At 34.0% G+C, this 19,971-nt stretch overlaps 1 protein-coding gene across 1 annotated transcript; it reads left to right on the top strand.

The window, feature by feature from the left end:
- Positions 1-5,190: 5,190 nt before the first annotated feature.
- On the top strand, positions 5,191-17,666 carry XPO1A (exportin 1A). The gene is made up of 32 exons (XM_039048606.2): positions 5,191-5,613; positions 6,339-6,455; positions 7,077-7,169; positions 7,287-7,358; positions 8,328-8,435; positions 8,527-8,609; positions 8,928-9,066; positions 9,152-9,220; positions 9,324-9,401; positions 9,575-9,637; positions 9,727-9,771; positions 10,292-10,399; positions 10,567-10,665; positions 11,151-11,354; positions 11,924-11,983; positions 12,340-12,450; positions 12,553-12,650; positions 12,934-13,042; positions 13,255-13,320; positions 13,431-13,529; positions 13,610-13,690; positions 13,817-13,906; positions 14,241-14,326; positions 14,443-14,523; positions 14,618-14,800; positions 15,011-15,077; positions 15,276-15,386; positions 15,509-15,616; positions 15,711-15,848; positions 16,094-16,231; positions 16,333-16,437; positions 16,912-17,666. The coding sequence occupies exons 1-32, from the start codon at positions 5,515-5,517 to the stop codon at positions 17,032-17,034; spliced, it is 3,231 nt and encodes a 1,076-aa protein (XP_038904534.1). The 5' UTR covers positions 5,191-5,514; the 3' UTR covers positions 17,035-17,666.
- The last annotated feature ends 2,305 nt before the right edge of the window (positions 17,667-19,971 follow it).

The following is a 19,971-nucleotide window of genomic DNA, read 5'->3' as shown; positions in this document are numbered from 1 at the left end:
ATCAAATAATTTTTTACATTGTTTTATCCGTATAGTTTTAACTACTTTGAAAGAAAAGACAAAAATAATAACTTGTGAACTTTTTAAAGGTAAAAGATGTGATTATCCGTTCAAACATATTTCTACCGTTTGATATTGATGTTTATATTGAACTGAATTGTTGAGGCCTGATTCAAATATGGTTGGTGATCAAACAATGCTAGGAAAATAAATTGCACAAAAGTAGATTGTGATAAATTAAACGTTGTTTTTGGGGAGTCAATCAAAGAAAATCAACTGAGGGATATTAATTAATTAGGCTGCTATTTCTTTATCATAGGAAACTAACGATGAAGACATTCAACATGCAAACACACGATCACCTATAAATTAATCTACAAGTGTCCCAAATTTTTAATCAATAAAAACTATTAATTAAACTAGATCCTTCAAATTTCTTGGGTAAGATAGCGTCTATTGAAATCCTTCGAGTTTGCATCAAGAGAAATGGGTAATTTATTGTGACGAATGAAAAACTTGGTTGGCCTAAGTCTAACACGTGTTTTACTATTTATCTTAATTAGTTTGTGAATATTGAAATAGAGAAGAAGCCTACCAATTTAATACTCACCTTCTACTCATGCCACTAGGTGGGATAATGCTAAAACAAACATGGCAAACAAATAACACCCCATCGGAAGAGTCAATTCAATCATGTAGATACATTGAGATGAAACAAAGATTCAAGAGAATGTTTACAGCAGACAATTCCAAGAAAATAAGAACAAATCATCGAAAGGAATACAATCAAAATCCTATCCTCCAATTGAAATAATTATCTTAGACTCTCGTAATGTTAGAATGATCAAGATAAATATTCCAATATTCAATATGAGTGTTGGAGGAGAAATTTCGAACCAACCACAGACCGCCACGTCATCTGCTAAATTAATGACAAAATTCCGAAATCGTCAAATTTGTGACCAATTGAGAGTTGACATGTGTCTCGAATTGAAATTGAGGATAAATTATGTGTTTTCGTCGCAGACGTCGATTGGTAAAATTAATTTCGACCAAATTGATGCTATAATTTGGGCGTTGGCCGAGTTACACCTAAATATGGCCTTAAGGTGGGCCTAAAACGCCAAAATAGGCCTAAGTCTAGTTAATTGGGCCTAAAGACCATACTCAAGCCCAATTAAATTAGGCCCAAAGGCCAGGCCTAAAAGCCAACCCATTGGCTAATCAAGACCAGGCCCAAGCCCATGAAGCCCATCAGGGAGCTCTATAAACAGAGAAGCTCCCTCATTTGCAAGGGTCAACATTTTCTATATTCAGAGAGCCCAGAGAGAATTCATCAACAAGCAGAAGACTTCCAAGACTCTACTTCGAGAACGTTTAGTGCTTTCTTCTTCAAGTCAAGCACATCCACCCAACCGAGAAAGAATCAGATGATCAAGTACTAGAGATTGAACCACATCGCATCAAATCAATCTCAACATCAACACCAACTCAAGTTCAACTCCACGAAACAAGTTTCTCTGGAAATCTCGTGCGAACACTAATCCTCCAAAAAGATCAACAAGCTCACAGGTCGATCAACCAAGAAGATCAACAAGCCCAAAAGCCGATCACCTAAGAAAATCAATAAGCCCAAAGACCGATCGTTCAATAAAATCAACCAACTTAAATATTATAGTTTATTATGAAAGCATCAAAATATTACGTATTGGAGATTATACTCACTTTCCACGAAATTAATACAAATACAAAGTTTCAGTTCTACAAAATAAATTTCTATTGAAATCTCGTATGAAACAGTGCATAAAAACTGTGTGGATGTTGGAAATTTCAGGCTCATGTGACCTATGAATTTGTGCACATATTTATCAAAATAGCATAGCGTGCGACGCTCTTAAACCCCTTATAACAGCATTTCGCGGTACTACGCACAAGGTGCGATGCTTGTGCCTTTTGTCAATTTTCGTAGGCGTTGCTTCAAATTTTTCGACCTTCCGTCTTTAGCGTCGTACCTTTCTCCCTTCATAATATTTTTCCTTTGGCACCCACCTCATCGTTGTGACGCTGTCCAAAGAGTATCTTGGTCATTTATGCCTCTTTTCCTTGGTTGATGATTTAAAGCTTCGTCTTGGTCTGGATTCCATTCAATGGTTAATTCTACCCTCTCGATCTTCATGTAAAACCATAAAACGAGTTTAAATTAAACGGAGAAGGACAACACTTTTTAGGAATTATCAAATCACCCCAACTTGATTTTTGATTGTCATCGAGCAAGATAGAAACACACAATCACAAAAAATGAAGTTTGCTTAATTACAAGACTCGTTACTCTACAATCTCTAAGACCATGTTTGCAATAAATTTATGTCGTCCAAAAACAATCAAATCAACTGAGACAAGTTTAAAAATACTTTTCGAGCTTCATACACGAGTGAGTGTAAAACTTGTCTACTTTAAATCTAGCAACCCTACAATGGTCTTACAAAACTCCCAAATTGTTTTCCTCCTGCCATGACTCAATATATCAAGAACTAGAGTTCCTAATCTCAAAGAGGCAATAGCATGCTTAAAAAGCAACCAACCTCACCCATTTCCCCACCTTCTTTTATATTTATTTTTTGTATAGTCATTTAGAGAATAAGCCTTGTCTAGACATACTGCTTTCGTTTTGGTTTGCACGCGTGGATAATATGGAAGACATTCGACTACGAGCCGTATAGCTTAACAAGATTTGGGCATACTTATTATTCAGGGTCACTTTGGCATAAGAGAAACTATGAGTGTCATGGTTGCCCTGGCTACTAACATTCCTAAGAAAGAGGAGTAATACTCTCATAAGTGCTCTTCTTCTTCTTCTTCTTCTACTACTACTACTACTACTATTACTACTATTACTACTAATGAACGAGGGGTCAACTGGCAAAGTCTCCATGCATATATCACTAAAATGAATTTTAGGCGACCCAACATCTATCACCAAGGCTTTTTGAGGCGACAACAAAAATATAGGCATAAAAATATAATTATAGCATGTGGATTTTATGCATGTGAGATAGAATTATTTTTATGTTTTGTCTATTAATAAAAGGGTAAATAAATCACGAATATTTTATTCCAACGCAATCTCATGCAAACAAAGTCAAATGAGAATGTATCGTTAAACTTTCATGGCAATGAGCACACACAACAAAATGAACAAACATTCAAAGTATTCAAACACAACTTAAGTGCTCGAGGAATTCAACAAACCATATCAACCGATTAGATAATAATAAAGAAGCAAGCAAAACCCAACCACATAGACATACATTATCTTCCATGTATAGAACAAAACCAAAGCAAGGGTTTAAGAGTCATTACGTGGAGGGGTGTGAGTGTGAGGGTTTAATAGTCATTATTAAAAGAGTTAAGGACAAAGAGGAAAGTTAAAAATTACCCCCTTCTAGCCCCCTCCCTCTAATGTAGTATAGATATAAATGATATAGATTACTGAACTCATGTATTAAAAACGAATAATTTGAAACCAAATGCCATTTCAAATAATTTGTTGCTCTCATTTTCAACCAACATTGAGACCTAGGGGTGTACATGGGTTGGGTTAGGGAGATTCTATTCGGGTTGGTTACCTTAATGATCCGAATTGGATCTTCACCCCAACCCGACCCAACATTTTAAAATTCAGGTTTAGTTGGATAGAGTTGTCAGGTTATTTATTTATTTCTTATTTTTAATATATATATATTTTTATTAACTTATAATACTTAAATTTGTTTACAACATAAAATTCATATGTTAAATATAAAAATCCAAAATATCTATTGCAAACTTTGCAAATATTATAAAAATATATATGAATTATAATATTTATAAGTTATTGCATATATATATATATTAGTAATATTAAAAATTCGAATTTGGTTGGTTCAACATAAATTAACTCGAATTTTTAAAAGTGATATCTGAACCCAACCCCCCAAAAAAATAAAAAATTCAACCTAACCTAACAAAAAATTAAAACTAACTCAACTAGATACTTATAATTTAAATTGGATAGTCCAAATTATTTGGTTCATCAGATCATTTGAACCCTATTAAGACTCGAATCTAATTAAAATAATACCAATAAGAAACATTTTCCATTCAAACCAACCTAACAATTTTAAGTTCTTAAAGCCATTTACAATATTTCAATTCACGTAATTAAAAACATGAATTTTAAGTACTCCTACATTTCAATTTTGTACCTGTAAAATTTAAAGGATGTGAAATTAGATCCAATATCAAAGATTCATAATTTATTAGACACAAAATTGAAAGTCAATAACTTAGTAAATATTTTTAAAATTGTTGGGACTTCTTAGGCACCTAAAAGGTTTCAAGACCAAATAATAAAAAGAAAAAAACTCAAAATTTAGAGATTAAATTCATAGTTCAATGAGAAAACAAGTATTTTATTTGTCAAAATCAATTTTGGTCATTGTATTTTAAATATGTTCAATTTTAGTCTATACATTTTCAATAATCCTTAAATTTATATTTATTTCTCGATGTCATTGTGTTTTTGTTGAAGCAGTTAAGTATTGATCATAAGTTTCATGAAAAATACATATAATAAGCAAATTTATTTCTAAAATTTAATGTAAAAACATTATGGTAAATTTGAAATAAATTTAAAAGTGTTTAGTTTAAAAAATAATTAGAGTGGCTGACAACTACTCAAAATAATTTTTGAAGTGTATTTTAAACATTTTTGATCAAAAGTTTTAAAATAAAAATGAGTTTTTTTTTTTAAAAACACTTCCTTATCGAGCCAATCAAAACAAGTCCTTAATAGATAATAAAAAGCCCTTGACAAAAAATGATTCGTTAGCAATATGAACTAAATTTAAGGTTTCATTGAAAATATGTAAATTAAAGGTTTGTTTGGAATGACTCGAGAAAAAGTTTTTTTAAAATTTTTATAACACTTATGACAAAATCGTTTAAAATACTATTTTGAGTAGTTGTTAAATACTTCAATTTTTTTAAAATGACTTATTTTTTAAATTAAATACCCGAAGAAGCATTCCAAACACACCTCACAAATGATGACATAAAAAAAATATAATTCCTAAAAAAAAAAAAAAGAAGAAAGAAGAAAGAAAAAAGAAAAAAGAAAGAAAAAAAGGGAGAAAAAAAAAAAAAAAACGAGAGTTTGGAAGTGAGGTGTATGAATCGATAAACCCTTTCACACACTCTGCTTCGTTTTTAAGCAGTCCTTCGTTTTCCCTCTCCCTCTAAAGAAAGATTTCATTTCATATATCTCCTCAGTCTTCTCTACGTATAATCCTCTTCTTCCTCCTTTCTCTCTCCTCTCTCTATTCCCTTATTTTCCCCTCCCTTTCCTTTCTCCATAGCTTTCTTTCACTCCCATTCTCTCTCTCTCTAGGGTTTCCCAACTCCGTACAGTACCCGCTCGGAGCCCTTTGGTCCGACTTCCTCTCTGTTTCGAGCTTCCGAGCTTGATCTTTAACCATGGCAGCAGAGAAGCTCAGGGATTTGAGCCAACCGATTGATGTTCCTTTGCTTGATGCAACTGTTGCGGCCTTCTATGGTACTGGATCTAAGGAAGAGGTGAGTTACCCTTGTTTCTTTATTTCCCCCCCTCTCTCTCTCTCTCCTTCACTTGCTGAAGGTAGGGCATTTTATTTCTAGCCTAGTTCGACTGCACCATAGAATGGGGAGTTGGGTTTTTTTTGTTTGTTTGTTTGTTCGTTCGTTCGTTCGTGTTATTTGAATGTGGTGGTGTTTGAGGGCATTATTTTGAAATTTCTATTGGAATATTGGTGAAGAAGTTTCGGGAATTTAGGGTTTTAGTGTCTGTGGTTTTAGGGTAGCAATTTAGGGTTTTAGTCGTTGTATGTACTAGATGACTGAGAGTTTATAAGAGTGACACATCCTTTGCCTTACTCCTTTCCCCTTCGGGCTCAAGCTGCGAAAATGCTCGTTTGTTGCTTATGCCTGGCCGTTGAAATTTCCGTTTTGTGTTGTACGTTTCATAACCAGATTACATGTCATGGTCCTGGTTTTTGCCTTAATTGTTGCATTGTACTTTGGAGTTGGAAAATGCATGCGTTCTGGTTAGTTGATGATTATCTGCGTTTACTTATTAACCATGCAATGCACTCTCTTAATGGGAGCCCGCCTGGTAAAGACTATCTATTCAGAGTGTGCAACTTACACTGTTTGGCAATATCACTGAACTGTGTCATGTCATTTAATGTACTTACTGATAGTTTACCTTTTTTGTTTAAAATATCTACCTTCTAATTTTTCTCGTTAACGTTATGTCGGTTCAGAGAAGTGCTGCAGATCAAATTTTAAGGGACCTACAAAATAATGCAGACATGTGGCTGCAGGTTGTGCACATTTTGCAAAATACAAAGAACTTAAACACGAAGTTCTTTGCCTTGCAGGTATGTTGCTCGTATAAATATTTAGTCTGACGAAGTAATATAGAAAATTACGAAGTTTACAAAGTTGCTGTTCTCATGCCAGACATTGATTTTCGAATAGAATAACAAAGTCTGCTTATGGCAATTGGAGTGCTTATCCTTGGTCTGTTGGTTTTGAGGGGATGGCTTCTTCTTGCTTCTTTTTGTATCTCTCTTTGTGGAATAAAATTCAGTTTCTAATGTAAAGAGTTTGGAAACACCTTTGTGGCGATTCATTATCTGAAAAGTAATTGCACGGGTTCAAGTTTATTGCTTTGGTGTTTTGCTATAATTATCAGTTAATTTCTCTGATGTCTTAACCCCTCCTCTTGCACCTTTTCTTAACCCCTTCTCTTGCACCTTTTAATCTGTCACCTATTAATGGTCTCTTATCTTTCCCACCTCCCTTCAAAGATGGGACTGTTAATTTTTTTTTCCTTTAAAGTATTCATCATTTGCCAAAGATGGGATTGTTAATTCAACTATTCTCAACAGAAAACTAGGATGTTTACATTCTTTTATAATTTGCTCAATTATATTTTTGTGGATAAGAAATAATTTCATTGATGATATGAAATAATAAGCTCAGTTCCCATGTCGCAGGTTCTAGAAGGTGTAATCAAATATAGATGGAATGCATTACCGGTTGAGCAAAGAGATGGAATGAAGAATTACATATCTGATGTGATTGTACAGGTGTGAACTATGTAGTCCTCTCTCTTTTTGGTTGTTTGTTATTGAATATTTTATATTTCTTGTCAATTCATGCTGAGGAATATTGTTTTGTTCTACAATTCAATTGATCCTGTATAGCTTTCAAGCAATGAAGCTTCCTTTCGAATGGAAAGACTGTATGTCAACAAGCTTAACATCATCTTGGTTCAGGTATTTCCTAGTTTTATCTTAGAAAGCTTTAAAGGTTTCTTTTTCTCTCTTTAAGGATCTTTGGATGCATTCCTTTATATGTGTAAAATATTTTCTCTTTTTGCATGCTTGAAGTCTTTCCCCCTCACTGTTCCCGAATCAAGTTTTCTGTAGAGGAATAATTTAGGGTGTTTCATTTATTTATTTTTTTAAATTATTTCTCTCTGGTGGTCTTAATGGCTGTCAAACTGTTGGCTTGATTCCATTAATCCACATCCATTGCTCTTCTTCTCTTCCCTAGGTATATTATTTACAGCTGTTTCCTACAAGGCAGTGAATACCTTTTCTTCATTTTTTATTATGTACCTATAGGGTATTTTTCTTCATTTTATCTCATACCTGTAGTAGATTGCTAAACTCTAATACTTTTGGTATACCTTACCAATTCCACGACTATAATCATGATTGTGTGGATGTGGACCTACCTTCTTATGGATGCTTCTTCAAAGAAAGGCTTAGAATTTTCTGCTCTTGTGCCTTGTACAACCATCTCTATTAGTTACCATATGAAATCCTGCTCAAAGAAACCAGAGAAAAACTTTTGAGGATAAAAGTAGATAGTGGGACAGGACGATCATTGGGTGATCATCAAATTAGTGAAGTCCTGTTGATGCCTGCTTTATTTATTTATATATTTTTTTGAAGCTATTGTTCCTTTTGTATTTATGGCAATTAAAGTAGTTTTTCTGTGTATCTTTGGATTTTAGTGTTCTCTCCTCCTTTATACTTCCTTGATGATGGCAAGTTTGTTTCATTTTAAAAAAGGAAATTTGTGGCATGCTTCTGTGACATGGCCCTTGTGTGTAGGGGTTGATGAATGATGAGTTTGAACACTGTTTTTGGTGCACTTTTTGAGATTATATTTGGATTCAATATACCTAATTCTTACCTGAGCTTTCCCCATGCAACGATATTTTTATTTGACATCAGATATTAAAGCATGAATGGCCAGCTAAATGGAGAAGCTTCATTCCAGATCTTGTTTCAGCAGCTAGAACTAGCGAAACAATTTGTGAGAATTGCATGGCAATTTTAAAAGTAGATCTCTGAACTTTTGTTTATTTAACTATATGTTGTTGCATTTTACATGGATGACAGTCTTTTTCCTTTTACTTTTATAATTTTTCAGCTCTTGAGTGAAGAGGTCTTTGATTTCTCTAGAGGAGAGATGACGCAACAAAAAATCAAGGAGCTTAAACAATCTTTGAACAGGTAAACTGTTTGTATTTTCTTAATATGTTGAACCGCTTGTCAAGTGTTGCTTTGCTGTTCACTTTAGTTTGTAAAATTTGTTATGTATCTTCATGTATTGTACATTTTATTATTATTATTACTTAATGAATGAAACTTGTTAAGTGGGTATGCCAAAAGTATTTTGTTGTTTAATCATGAGCTTTGTTCCAATGGTGTGGGCTTCAATTCTTGGCTTAAGTTATTATGACTGTTTATGAAATTTTGAAATGCACTTAAATTGTGATTTTACGATGTTAACATAAGTTTTAATTTAATCTCTTTTCTGTATACCAACAGCGAGTTTCAACTCATCCATGAGTTATGCTTATTTGTGCTATCAGTATCTCAAAGGACTGAGCTCATCCGAGCAACGCTATCAACATTACATGCTTTCCTTTCATGGATTCCATTGGGATATATATTTGAATCCCCATTGGTAAGTATTGACCCAATCACGTGACGAGTTTTGGATGGAGATCCACTTTAAACAATTATCCACCTTGCATTTTTTGTTGTTGCAGCTTGAAACATTACTGAAGTTTTTCCCGGTCCCATCATATCGTAATCTGACTCTCCAATGTCTAACGGAGGTACATTGTTCAATATACTAAAAGAAATGTGCTATCTTAAACTCTTGAGAATTCTCATCCTTTGTTCTTTCTGTGTGCATGGGTGCGCATGGGCAACTTTTAGGTGGCAGCTCTTAATTTTGGGGACTACTACAATAGGCAGTACATTGAGATGTATACTGTATTCATGGGGCGATTACAGGTTTGTTAAGATTTGTCTCTTGGATCTTCTATGTAATGAGCAACTGTAGTTGTGTCTCTTTGGTCTTCTCAATGAAAGATTGGTTCATTGATAATTTTTTTTTTAGTAATTCGTCCTTTTGTCTTTTTATTTCTTTTATTTTTCAACGTCTGGCTGATGCTTCTTTAAATCAGACTATTCTCCCACCTAGTACAAACATCCCAGAGGCCTATGCTCATGGATCAAGCGAGGAACAGGTGTCATTAGTAGTTTCTTGAATAGATTGATTAATACTTTTTTTTTTTGACGAAGGCAACTAAATTTGGCTTCTATGTTATTTGACCAGGCTTTTATTCAGAACTTGGCACTATTTTTCACTTCATTTTACAAGGTAAATTCCCTTTCTCTTGATGAAATGATTTGAGAAAGTGAACGCAAGAACTTGGTTGTGATTAACACAGGATGTTCTTGCCAATTTGTATATTGTCTTTTCATATTTAGAAATTGGTAAGTTGGATGAAAGAACAAAGAGGATGGACTGTACAAAAACAAGGACATATCAACCAAGTAGGGCTACTGAAATAGATAAATATAAAAATGACTAGTTCCTGGAAAATGAAGGAGGAAATTTTAAATCACTAAAAGTTTACTATAGGAAAACTTAATTTGAAGTGTGTCACAAAGCACAGATTTATCCTGCCTTGAAAAAAAAGTATTGTACTGTTAGGGTGGTATGGGATCTGTACATCAGAGTGTTATTAACTAATGTTGCATTCCTGATTGATAATCTTATATTATTAGGATAGGAGTTCAACTCCTTTTTTTGTCATTTGTACTTATTATATTAAAGTTTGTGGGAACTTATGCTTTTCACCATTTTATTATGATCATATTTCTTTTTATTTGTGTAGTCGCATATTCGAGTTCTGGAATCCACTCAGGAGAGTATAGCTGCATTGCTAATGGGTCTTGAATATCTTATTAACATATCGTATGTTGACGACAATGAGGTTTTTAAGGTGAGTTGTTTATTATTAATATATATATATATATATATATATATATATATATTTTTAATCTTAATAACCCCGCATTCATGAAAATAATCATGTATGCTGGTTATGCAAACATAATATACTAATTTCCTCACTTGTGGATACCCTGCTCTTGTTGTGTGAATAAACAGGTATGCTTGGACTATTGGAACTCCTTGGTCCTAGAACTGTTTGAGGCACACCATAACATGGACAATCCTGCTGTGTCTGCCAACATGATGGGATTACAGGTATGGTTGTCATGCTGTTTGTCTAATGGTTGACAGTTGCTACTCTGGTTGAGGGTATATTTGTGTCCTTGAGATTTGTGCCATATAAGTTTCTTCGTTCAATTGGTAATCTACCTCAGTTAGGATTTAAGAAGGTGGATTTTTGGATATAAAATAAGTCTGGCTGGAAAAATATTGAATATACCTGGAATGATAAATTTTATTATCAAACCATGCAGATATACGTATTGCATTTTTGTACTTGATGTCTTTATAGTTTTTACATATAGTTTTATTTCTTTCCAATAGAAATGATTTTCATGTCTGTCCTTTTCTTTTTTGAAAAATTTGTGCATTCATGTTATATGGGAACATTTTTGTACCGTTTCCAGCTTTGTGAATTTCAAGTTCAACAATGATTTCGTCGATGGTATATTTGCAGAAATATGTCTCAGTGTTTCTTACATTTGGGTTCTCTGACTCCCTCCATCCAATATGATGATCAGGTGCCTTTGCTTTCTGGTGTGGTTGATGGCCTTGGTTCACAACTCATGCAGAGGAGGCAGCTTTACGCTGGTCCTATGTCAAAGTTGAGGATGCTTATGATATGCCGCATGGCTAAACCTGAAGAGGTTCTCATTGTTGAGGATGAGAACGGTAACATTGTTCGAGAAACCATGAAGGACAATGACGTCCTTGTTCAGTATAAGGTTGTCAATCTGAACTAGTTATTTGCTATTTTTCATTTTGTGGTGGTGGAGGGGGGGGAGAGAGAGAGATGGTGGGGCGGGGCTGAGTGAAGTTTTAGTCAGTGATCCACTGAGGTATGGGCAAGAATGAACCTTAATCACTTACAACTGTGGATAACCCTTTCTTGATGAAGGTTTTGAACTCATTTTTGGCTTCTTAGTGAGTTGCTCATTGCCCTGTTCTTCTGGGTTGCTGTTCTTCAATTTGGCAGCTTTTGTTTAACATTGTACTTCAGGATTTGGTACTAGAATGTGGTTCTCTGTTGATGGTTCCCTTATGAATGTTCACTTTCCCTAAGGCTGTCGAGTTATAGATTTGTAGTAGTAGATCTTAATAAAATTCCATTGCTACTCTGGCTAATGAAATATTTGTCTCCTTGAGCTTATGATTTGTAGTAGTAATGTTTTTCAATATACGATTTTCATTTTTATGTGGTGTTATGCATTTTATAGATTGGTTGTGCTGTTTTAAGACAAGCAGTATATGCATTTCTTTTCCATGTCTTTGGTTAATTGGGTTAATGTTGCAGAGCATGCGAGAGACATTAATATATTTGTCGCACCTTGATCATGATGACACCGAAAAGCAGGTAACGATATTACTTTTTTGCTAAATGCACAGTTTATTTTCTTGTATACAAGCCTTTACCTGTTGACATAGAAACATTCCTAGTCCATGCCTGATTTTCCCCTTATATGAAAATGGATGCAATTTATTTTTTATTTTTTGAATTTTGAGTCTGGCTTTATGTTGTTTCCTTTCTTCCAACGTTGTGTTGATTTATATTAAAATGTTATGGGAGCTCCTTTTTGCAGAGTTTTGTTACTGCTTTTTAACTTTAAGTTATAACTTGTAACTTGTAAGATACTGCATTCTAATGACTAGACTCTTCCTCTCTCTGTCTACATTAATTAAAGTATATTAAAATATATTGTTTTGAGACAGATGCTAAAGAAATTAAGTAGACAACTAAGTGGTGAAGATTGGTCATGGAACAACTTAAACACACTATGCTGGGCAATTGGGTCTATCTCTGGTTCCATGATGGAAGATCAGGTCTTTTTTCTGCATTACTTTGGTGAATTTGGTCTTAGGTTCTTTTAATGTCGACTCTGAATTTCTGGTATTCTGACTCTTTTCATTTTTGGACTTTTTCAGGAAAACAGATTCTTGGTGATGGTCATACGTGATTTACTGAATTTATGTGAAATCACCAAAGGAAAGGATAATAAAGCTGTTATTGCAAGTAACATCATGTAAGGATTATCCCGTAACTCGATGGAGCTACTCCTTTTCTGGGCTGTACTTGGCTCACATGTTTCAAACGGGAATGCACATAATTTTATTTTATTTTTATTTTTAATTGTATGTTTCACACTCGACTTTTTGGCAATAGTTTTGATTTTATGGGAATATTGTGATATTATGATGAGTATGCTAAAAAAAAAGGTACTGCAAAGGCTAAGGATTAATCTGTCCATTTCCAAACTTCAAATGTCTTTAGAGACTACCTATTCACATAAAATGTTCCCCTGGCAGGTATGTAGTTGGTCAGTATCCAAGATTTTTAAGGGCTCACTGGAAGTTCTTGAAAACTGTTGTGAACAAGTTGTTCGAGTTCATGCACGAAACACATCCAGGAGTGCAGGTTATTGTTGCTTTTCTTATAGTATTTGAGGACATAATTATGGTCGTGAACAAGTATTACAACTAGTGAAAGTAATAATTGCAAACATGCACATGGAGATCTTTTGAGGCTGTTTTCTTAGCACATTACTTTTATGATCTGTTTTTTAAGTATTTATTACTAAATTAATTTAATAAGCTTCTTCTCTAATTCTAATTTTACATATATTTCAGGATATGGCTTGTGACACATTCTTGAAAATTGTTCAAAAGTGCAAGCGAAAGTTTGTTATTGTACAGGTATTTCACTCTCATTTTGTGCCACCAACTCACGTGTTTAAAAAGAAAAGATTATTTGATTTATGCCTTTTTATTTGTTTATTGTTATATGTTTTTCTTCTAATTTTCAGGTTGGAGAAAGTGAGCCATTCGTCTCTGAACTTCTTACCAGTCTTCCGACAACAGTAGCTGATCTTGAGCCTCATCAAATTCATACCTTTTATGAATCTGTATGTGTCTATAGAATATCCCTGTTTAAGATCTGGTTGAACTAGACATTTTATAATGTGATCACTCACTGCTTATCCAGGTTGGTAATATGATTCAAGCCGAACCTGATCCACAGAAGAGAGACGAATACCTTCAGAGGTTGATGGAGCTCCCAAACCAGGTTTCTTTTTTCTTTGTTGTTTTTGTTTTTTCTTTCAACAAACCAGATTCTTTTTGTAGTGAATTTGTCTTGACCATTATTGGTGATAATTTGTTTGCATGCTTTATGTGGCTACTCGCCATACAGAAATGGGCTGAAATTATTGGTCAGGCACGCCAAAGTGTGGATTTCCTAAAAGATCAAGATATAATAAGAACAGTGCTCAATATACTACAGGTATGATTGAACTTTTGAATTTCATTTGAGCCGTAACAAGAATTTAGATCTTTAATGCACTAAGTGTCTATAGTGCCTTTTCAAATCTATTTGTTTTTCTAAAGATTGGCTGTCGGCCATTCCCCCTCCTAAACTGTATAGTACTGTGGACATACATCCATACGTTTGATGTTTGTATTTCTTCTTAAATCCTTCATTCCTTACCTAATTATATACATTTCCTATCTAAACTTATCAAAGTTAATTGAGTGAGTAGAAGCTGTGGCTCTTGATGCAATTCTTGTTATACTACTTGGTGCTCAATAAATTGGTTTATTGATATTCTTACATGCAGACAAATACAAGCGTTGCCAGTTCTCTTGGAACGTATTTCTTACCTCAGATATCTTTGATCTTTTTGGATATGCTCAATGTGTACAGGTATTGATATTTTCTACACATCCCATAGTGTCCTCTTGAAATTGCAAGATACTTAAATGCACATATCTGTCTTCCTTATCATAAGTGGTTTCTGTGGTTATGGAATGTGCCTACAGAATGTATAGTGAGCTTATATCAAGTAGCATTGCTGAAGGAGGGCCCTATGCATCTAAAACGTCCTATGTTAAACTTCTACGGTAAAATTTTATGATGGCGCTTCTTGTTAAATATTCTGCTTTGGTACTTTAATACTTAAATCTTGTGATGAAAGAGAAACAACTGATGAAACAGATCAGTGAAGAGGGAAACTCTAAAGCTTATCGAAACATTTTTGGACAAGGCTGAAGATCAACCTCAAATTGGCAAGCAGTTTGTGCCCCCAATGATGGAACCCGTTCTTCTTGATTACGCTAGGAATCTCCCAGATGCTCGTGAATCAGAAGTCTTGTCTCTTTTTGCTACAATTATAAATAAGTATGTTGATCTTCTGCAATAGTCAATGTATTTTCCACTATATTTAACATCAAATCTATGCGAGGAATAAATGCTTTTTGCTTCATTATTTATTGATATTATTTACTAATTGAATTAGAGTATACTTTTGATTTTAGTGTTGCTTTATTAAATTATAGTTATACCAATTTGCAATTTTCATAATTTGTTTTTGCAACTTTTTTCCTAAAGGTATAAGAATACAATGATTGAGGATGTGCCTCGTATATTTGAAGCAGTCTTCCAATGCACGTTGGAGGTGAGGATTTGTATAAAGAGATCGTTGCATGTTTGCAAGGCCTACTGACTTCTTTACTTTTGCTTCAGTGGTTCAGTCCAATGGGCTTCTCCTTTTTATTTTCTCCTCTATGCTTAAAATTTGGCTTTGTGTGTTATATTTTTTACGTGATCCATTATTTGTTTTTGAGAAGCGTCCTCTGATTGTGTGCCTTCGCAGATGATTACTAAAAATTTTGAAGATTATCCAGAGCATCGCCTCAAGTTCTTTTCACTACTACGTGCCATTGCTACATATTGTTTTCCTGCCCTGATTCGGCTGTCAAGTCAGGTTTTAGACAAACATTTTCCCTTTTATTGATTTTGTTTACATTTTCAGTTATTACATTTTCTTACTCCTCTTTCGTTGGATGCAATTCACTATTATTTTGGGACGTGGGGTCTTCTCATCAGCAATTAAAGCTTGTTATGGATTCAATTATATGGGCATTTCGGCATACAGAGAGGAATATTGCTGAAACTGGGCTCAATCTACTGTTAGAGATGCTAAAAAATTTTCAGGTGGGGTGTTTTGATGGATTCCATTTTTACATATCCTGATAAATATTGTCTGATGTTCTCCTTTCTTTTTTTCTTTTCCCTCTTGGTATTGCAGGCTTCCGAGTTTTGCAATCAATTTTATCGAACATATTTCTTGACCATAGAGCAAGAAATATTTGCAGTCTTGACGGACACATTTCATAAGCCGGGATTTAAGTTGCATGTCTTGGTCCTCCAACACTTGTTTTGCTTGGTAATGTTGTTCGTTTATGCCCCAGCTTATATGATGAAATCATTCGGTTAATGGTATCTTTTAACTAAAATATCTACGTTGTCCATTTATTAGGTTACATTACACGGTTGTTGTTTTATTCCTTTATTTATTCATTAATTTTGTATAAAATATTCTTATCAATTTTTTTTTTTTTTTTTATGAAGTATATGTTCATGGTTGTCTTTTGTGGGAAAAATATGGGGTTAACATTTTTTTTATGTCAGGCGGAGTCTGGTGTATTAACAGAACCTTTATGGGATGCTGCAACTGTAACTTATCCATATCCAAATAACGTGGCCTTTGTTCGGGAGTACACCATCAAGCTGCTGAGTTCTTCATTCCCCAACATGACTGCAGCAGAAGTATGAGCTTTTGCCCATTCATTTTTGGTCCCTTCTCTTGTCTTCATTGTTTTAAGTTTTCTGCACATTCTATTCAAATCAATTTTAATGGTTGTTTTCAGGTCACTCAATTTGTGAATGGACTGTTTGACTCGAGAAATGACCTCTCCGTGTTTAAGAATCACATTCGAGACTTTCTGGTGCAATCCAAAGAATTTTCAGCACAGGTTAGCCTTTTAACGCTGTACCATGTCCTTCATTGTTGCTGTAAATGAATTGTTATCATTTATGATGAGTGTTCTTAGTTATCAAAAAACCATGAGTGTGCCAACTGCCAACCCAAGTGTTGTACAGTCCCTATCAACTTGGCTTATTATGAGGGAGGAAGAACCATATATGTATATATAATAGGAATCGAACTCATCAGAGCTAACATATGTGGGGAGGAAGCATTGATTCTGTTTAGTGACTTGGGCAGGAATTAAAGGAAGTTCATAGGAACACTTGAGAGTCACATATCATGCTTTTGGTTCTAAAGTAGTCAATAGGTGGGGAGATACAAGGGTCTCTGTGATCTCCTTAAGCCCTATCCGTTAAATCTTTTCCAATAGGGAGTTCTATCAAAAGGTGGTATCAGATCCAGCTTGTGGAAAGTAAGAAGCGAATATGATGCTTAATTAGGTATTCGATTCTGTTTGCAGGACAACAAAGATCTTTATGCTGAAGAGGCAGCTGCTCAGAGGGAAAGAGATCGGCAACGGATGCTTTCTATTCCAGGGCTTATTGCTCCGAATGAGATTCAAGATGAGATGGTGGACTCGTAAATGTGTCTAGTTTCTGTGCAGAAGCAAAAGCTCATGGACTTTGATGAGGTTGAAGTGGGCATATGATTTGCAGTCCCCCAAATCTGTGCATGTGAGCCAATACGGATATTTTTTGCTAATTAGTTTTTCCAGTTCTGCAGAATTTTTCCCCCCACAGATGGAAGTGATTTTCTAGAAAAAAGACGCTCATGGCACGGTGGTAGTTTGACTGCTGATGATGGGAAATTCCTATAGATTGAATGTGGAGTAAGTATTTACTATTTAGTTGGCTGATTTTAGGTTAGAACACATCATAGGGAGGTGCGCGATTTAGTCGCAGGATCCACGAGCCAGATTGATATTGTATTGCACTGTTAGATTGCAAAACAGTTTGAGGGACGAACCATTTTCTATCTAATGATGATTCATCCTATAGGTGTAACGTATACGATTAGGCCTTGGCGCGGGTTGTGCAGAAATTATTCCCTTTTGCCTTTTGTTCGTTTGGTTGAGGGTAACTTTTGCTTTTACAATGTTCTTTTAGGGAAAGTCTTATATTTTCATCGATACAGATTCTCTCTACTGGGTTTACATCTTTCTTGTATTCAATTGTGGATGGCCTCTTTTATAGGTATAATATTTCTTTCAATGCCCTTGCTCTTGTGCTTTGCTTTTCTTCAATTTTTATTTTTGAATTCAATTCCTTTTTGCTATATCAAACTTCTTTTAATGGAATTTCTGGGCTATAGTTTCCTTCTATCGTGTGATAAACAATTTCATATGGAGTGCTTGTTTTATTCTTCCCTTGCTTTAGTTTTTGTTGAATACACAAGCTTCTTGATCTTATTGTATTCGCTGCAGAAAATATCAAATTTGTGGAAATTCGACTTAAAATGGGTCTTTTGAATCGAAGCTACATTTTTAGAGGGATTCACGTTTGACTTTATTACTGACGAATTTACTTCAACACGGATTTATCTTTAATAGAATTTTTATATTGAACTGCTTGGAAATTTGGACCTCAGAACATGGAAAAAAAACTGTTGCAAATATGGTAAATTCAAGTATTTGTAATGAAGTAAAATGTAATGTGGGTTAAAAATGTGCTTTCATCTTTTTAGGATCAACTATTTGAACAATTCAGAACGAAGTTTAACAATAATGTACTCTTAAAAACCAACGATAAATATATGGGAAAAAACTAATTTTAATAGGGGTGGTATGTGTGGATGACCTCTGCCCAAATGAAAAAGGAAAAATGGCATTCTGCTCGCTTGCTTTAGCACGTTATGAGTTTACCAATTTGATCTTGAGAACTATTCACATTCTGTGATTTATAGATAGAAGTCCACTTGAGGTTTGATGTGCTATACGTTTTATGCTCAATGTTTGCTAATCGATGTTTTATGCTCGATTTAGAAGTTTACTGGATACTTTATGCTCTGTGCTCGGAAAAAGGAAAGGAAAAAAAAGAAAGAGAAAAGTCAGAAGAAGAAACGAAGAAACCTATGGAAAAGGAAATACCAAAAAAGGGAAGAAGAATAAACAGAAAAAAACTATGAAACAAAGAAGAAAGAAGGATGCATTTGGGTTAAAGTAGTAATTTTACATAGTGATGACATAAGTAGAAAGAACTCATGTACATGGTATATGAGTTCAATCCTCCACATTAACGTATAGATGACTTCTACGTCTTTATGGCTCGTGTTAGAATTTGTGTACAATGTACATTACTTTGACTGATCTCTCTCTATCCTATTATATATATGTTTTTTTTTATCGTATTTCTTAGATTGCTTTTTCTTGTTTATGTTGCTTTTATAACAATAAAACATGTAACATTTTTCGTAATAATAAAATTATGGACATATAATATGAAAAATGTTTAACTGAATAGTGTTAAAATAAAGGTAGACGAACATAAAATCTATTAGCAAAATTCATGTGCCACACAATGGTCGTCTTCTCTAACATTGTCCATGATGATGTACATATACTTTAAAGTATTGTAGATGGTGAATTGTATTATCAATATCTTATTCAGTTACAATGGATGGGAATTTTTCATGTGCATAATACTCTTGTTGATGACTATAACTTGATGATATTTCTGTTTAAATTATTATTGAGTGCTTAGAAAAAGTTGGAATAAGATCATTAACTAATAAGTGGTTCTTGGTCAAAATGTGACTTTGAAATATCTTCGACTTGTTGCCGTTGGTGTTTACAATGAGTACGTCTTCTTTTCATGTCAACAACATTAAGTCTTTTAGTTAGTTGAAAGATATCCATTACATTTACCACACATTGTCACACATAGAATCTAAATTAGGTAAGTTGTGTTACATTGAGTATTGTTGCACATCTTGAACAAAGTTATTCTGCATGAAGGAGAAAATTTACATAATATAATGTAGTATAGATGTATATAATAGAAAAAAAATTATATTAGAAAGTTCTTAGTAGTAAGCGCCATTAGGGTGATATACCTTCTTGTGATTGAGTCATATGAAAATAAATAAGTCATCTAACACAATTGACCCATATACTATATTGCCTTACGAACAATGATCACGATGTGTATGCAACAGTGGTATGTAATTTGCATGATGTTGTCTCTAGTCTTAATCATCTTTACCTCTCAAGTGAATCTAGTGTAGTTGCATGTTTGTATTGCATAATGATGACATTGTTTATCACATGTGGAATTGTCTTTAACACCCAATCTAATTGATGGTATTGGTACTCTACGGTTTGAAAGCATATAAGAGCACATTCAACCAATTTTTTTGTGATCATTATGACAATAATTAGGTATCAATGTTATAATATTAGGTGTCAATTGATCTGAAATTTTGTAAATAGATAATTGAAACCCTAAAAGTTAACAATAATATTTGTTTCTATATGAAATGAATAATACTGTTTATTTTTATATGAAAGATATTTGCCCTTACC

This window comes from Benincasa hispida, chromosome 11 (assembly GCF_027475165.1).
Source record: "Benincasa hispida cultivar pf3 chromosome 11, pf3_genome.v1.1, whole genome shotgun sequence".
NCBI lineage: Eukaryota > Viridiplantae > Streptophyta > Magnoliopsida > Cucurbitales > Cucurbitaceae > Benincasa > Benincasa hispida.
The sequence above is the reverse complement of the archived record's forward strand: the minus strand, read 5'-3'. Positions and strand labels throughout refer to the sequence as shown.

Bases quoted from the DNA above. Each gene is read 5' to 3' on its own strand.
- XPO1A (XM_039048606.2), top strand. From the start codon at position 5,515: ATGGCAGCAGAGAAGCTCAGGGATTTGAGCCAACCGATTGATGTTCCT. The intron at 9,638-9,726 runs GTGTCATTAGTA...TTATTTGACCAG, and splicing joins ATGGATCAAGCGAGGAACAG to GCTTTTATTCAGAACTTGGC. The intron at 15,078-15,275 runs GTGAGGATTTGT...GTGCCTTCGCAG, and splicing joins TCTTCCAATGCACGTTGGAG to ATGATTACTAAAAATTTTGA.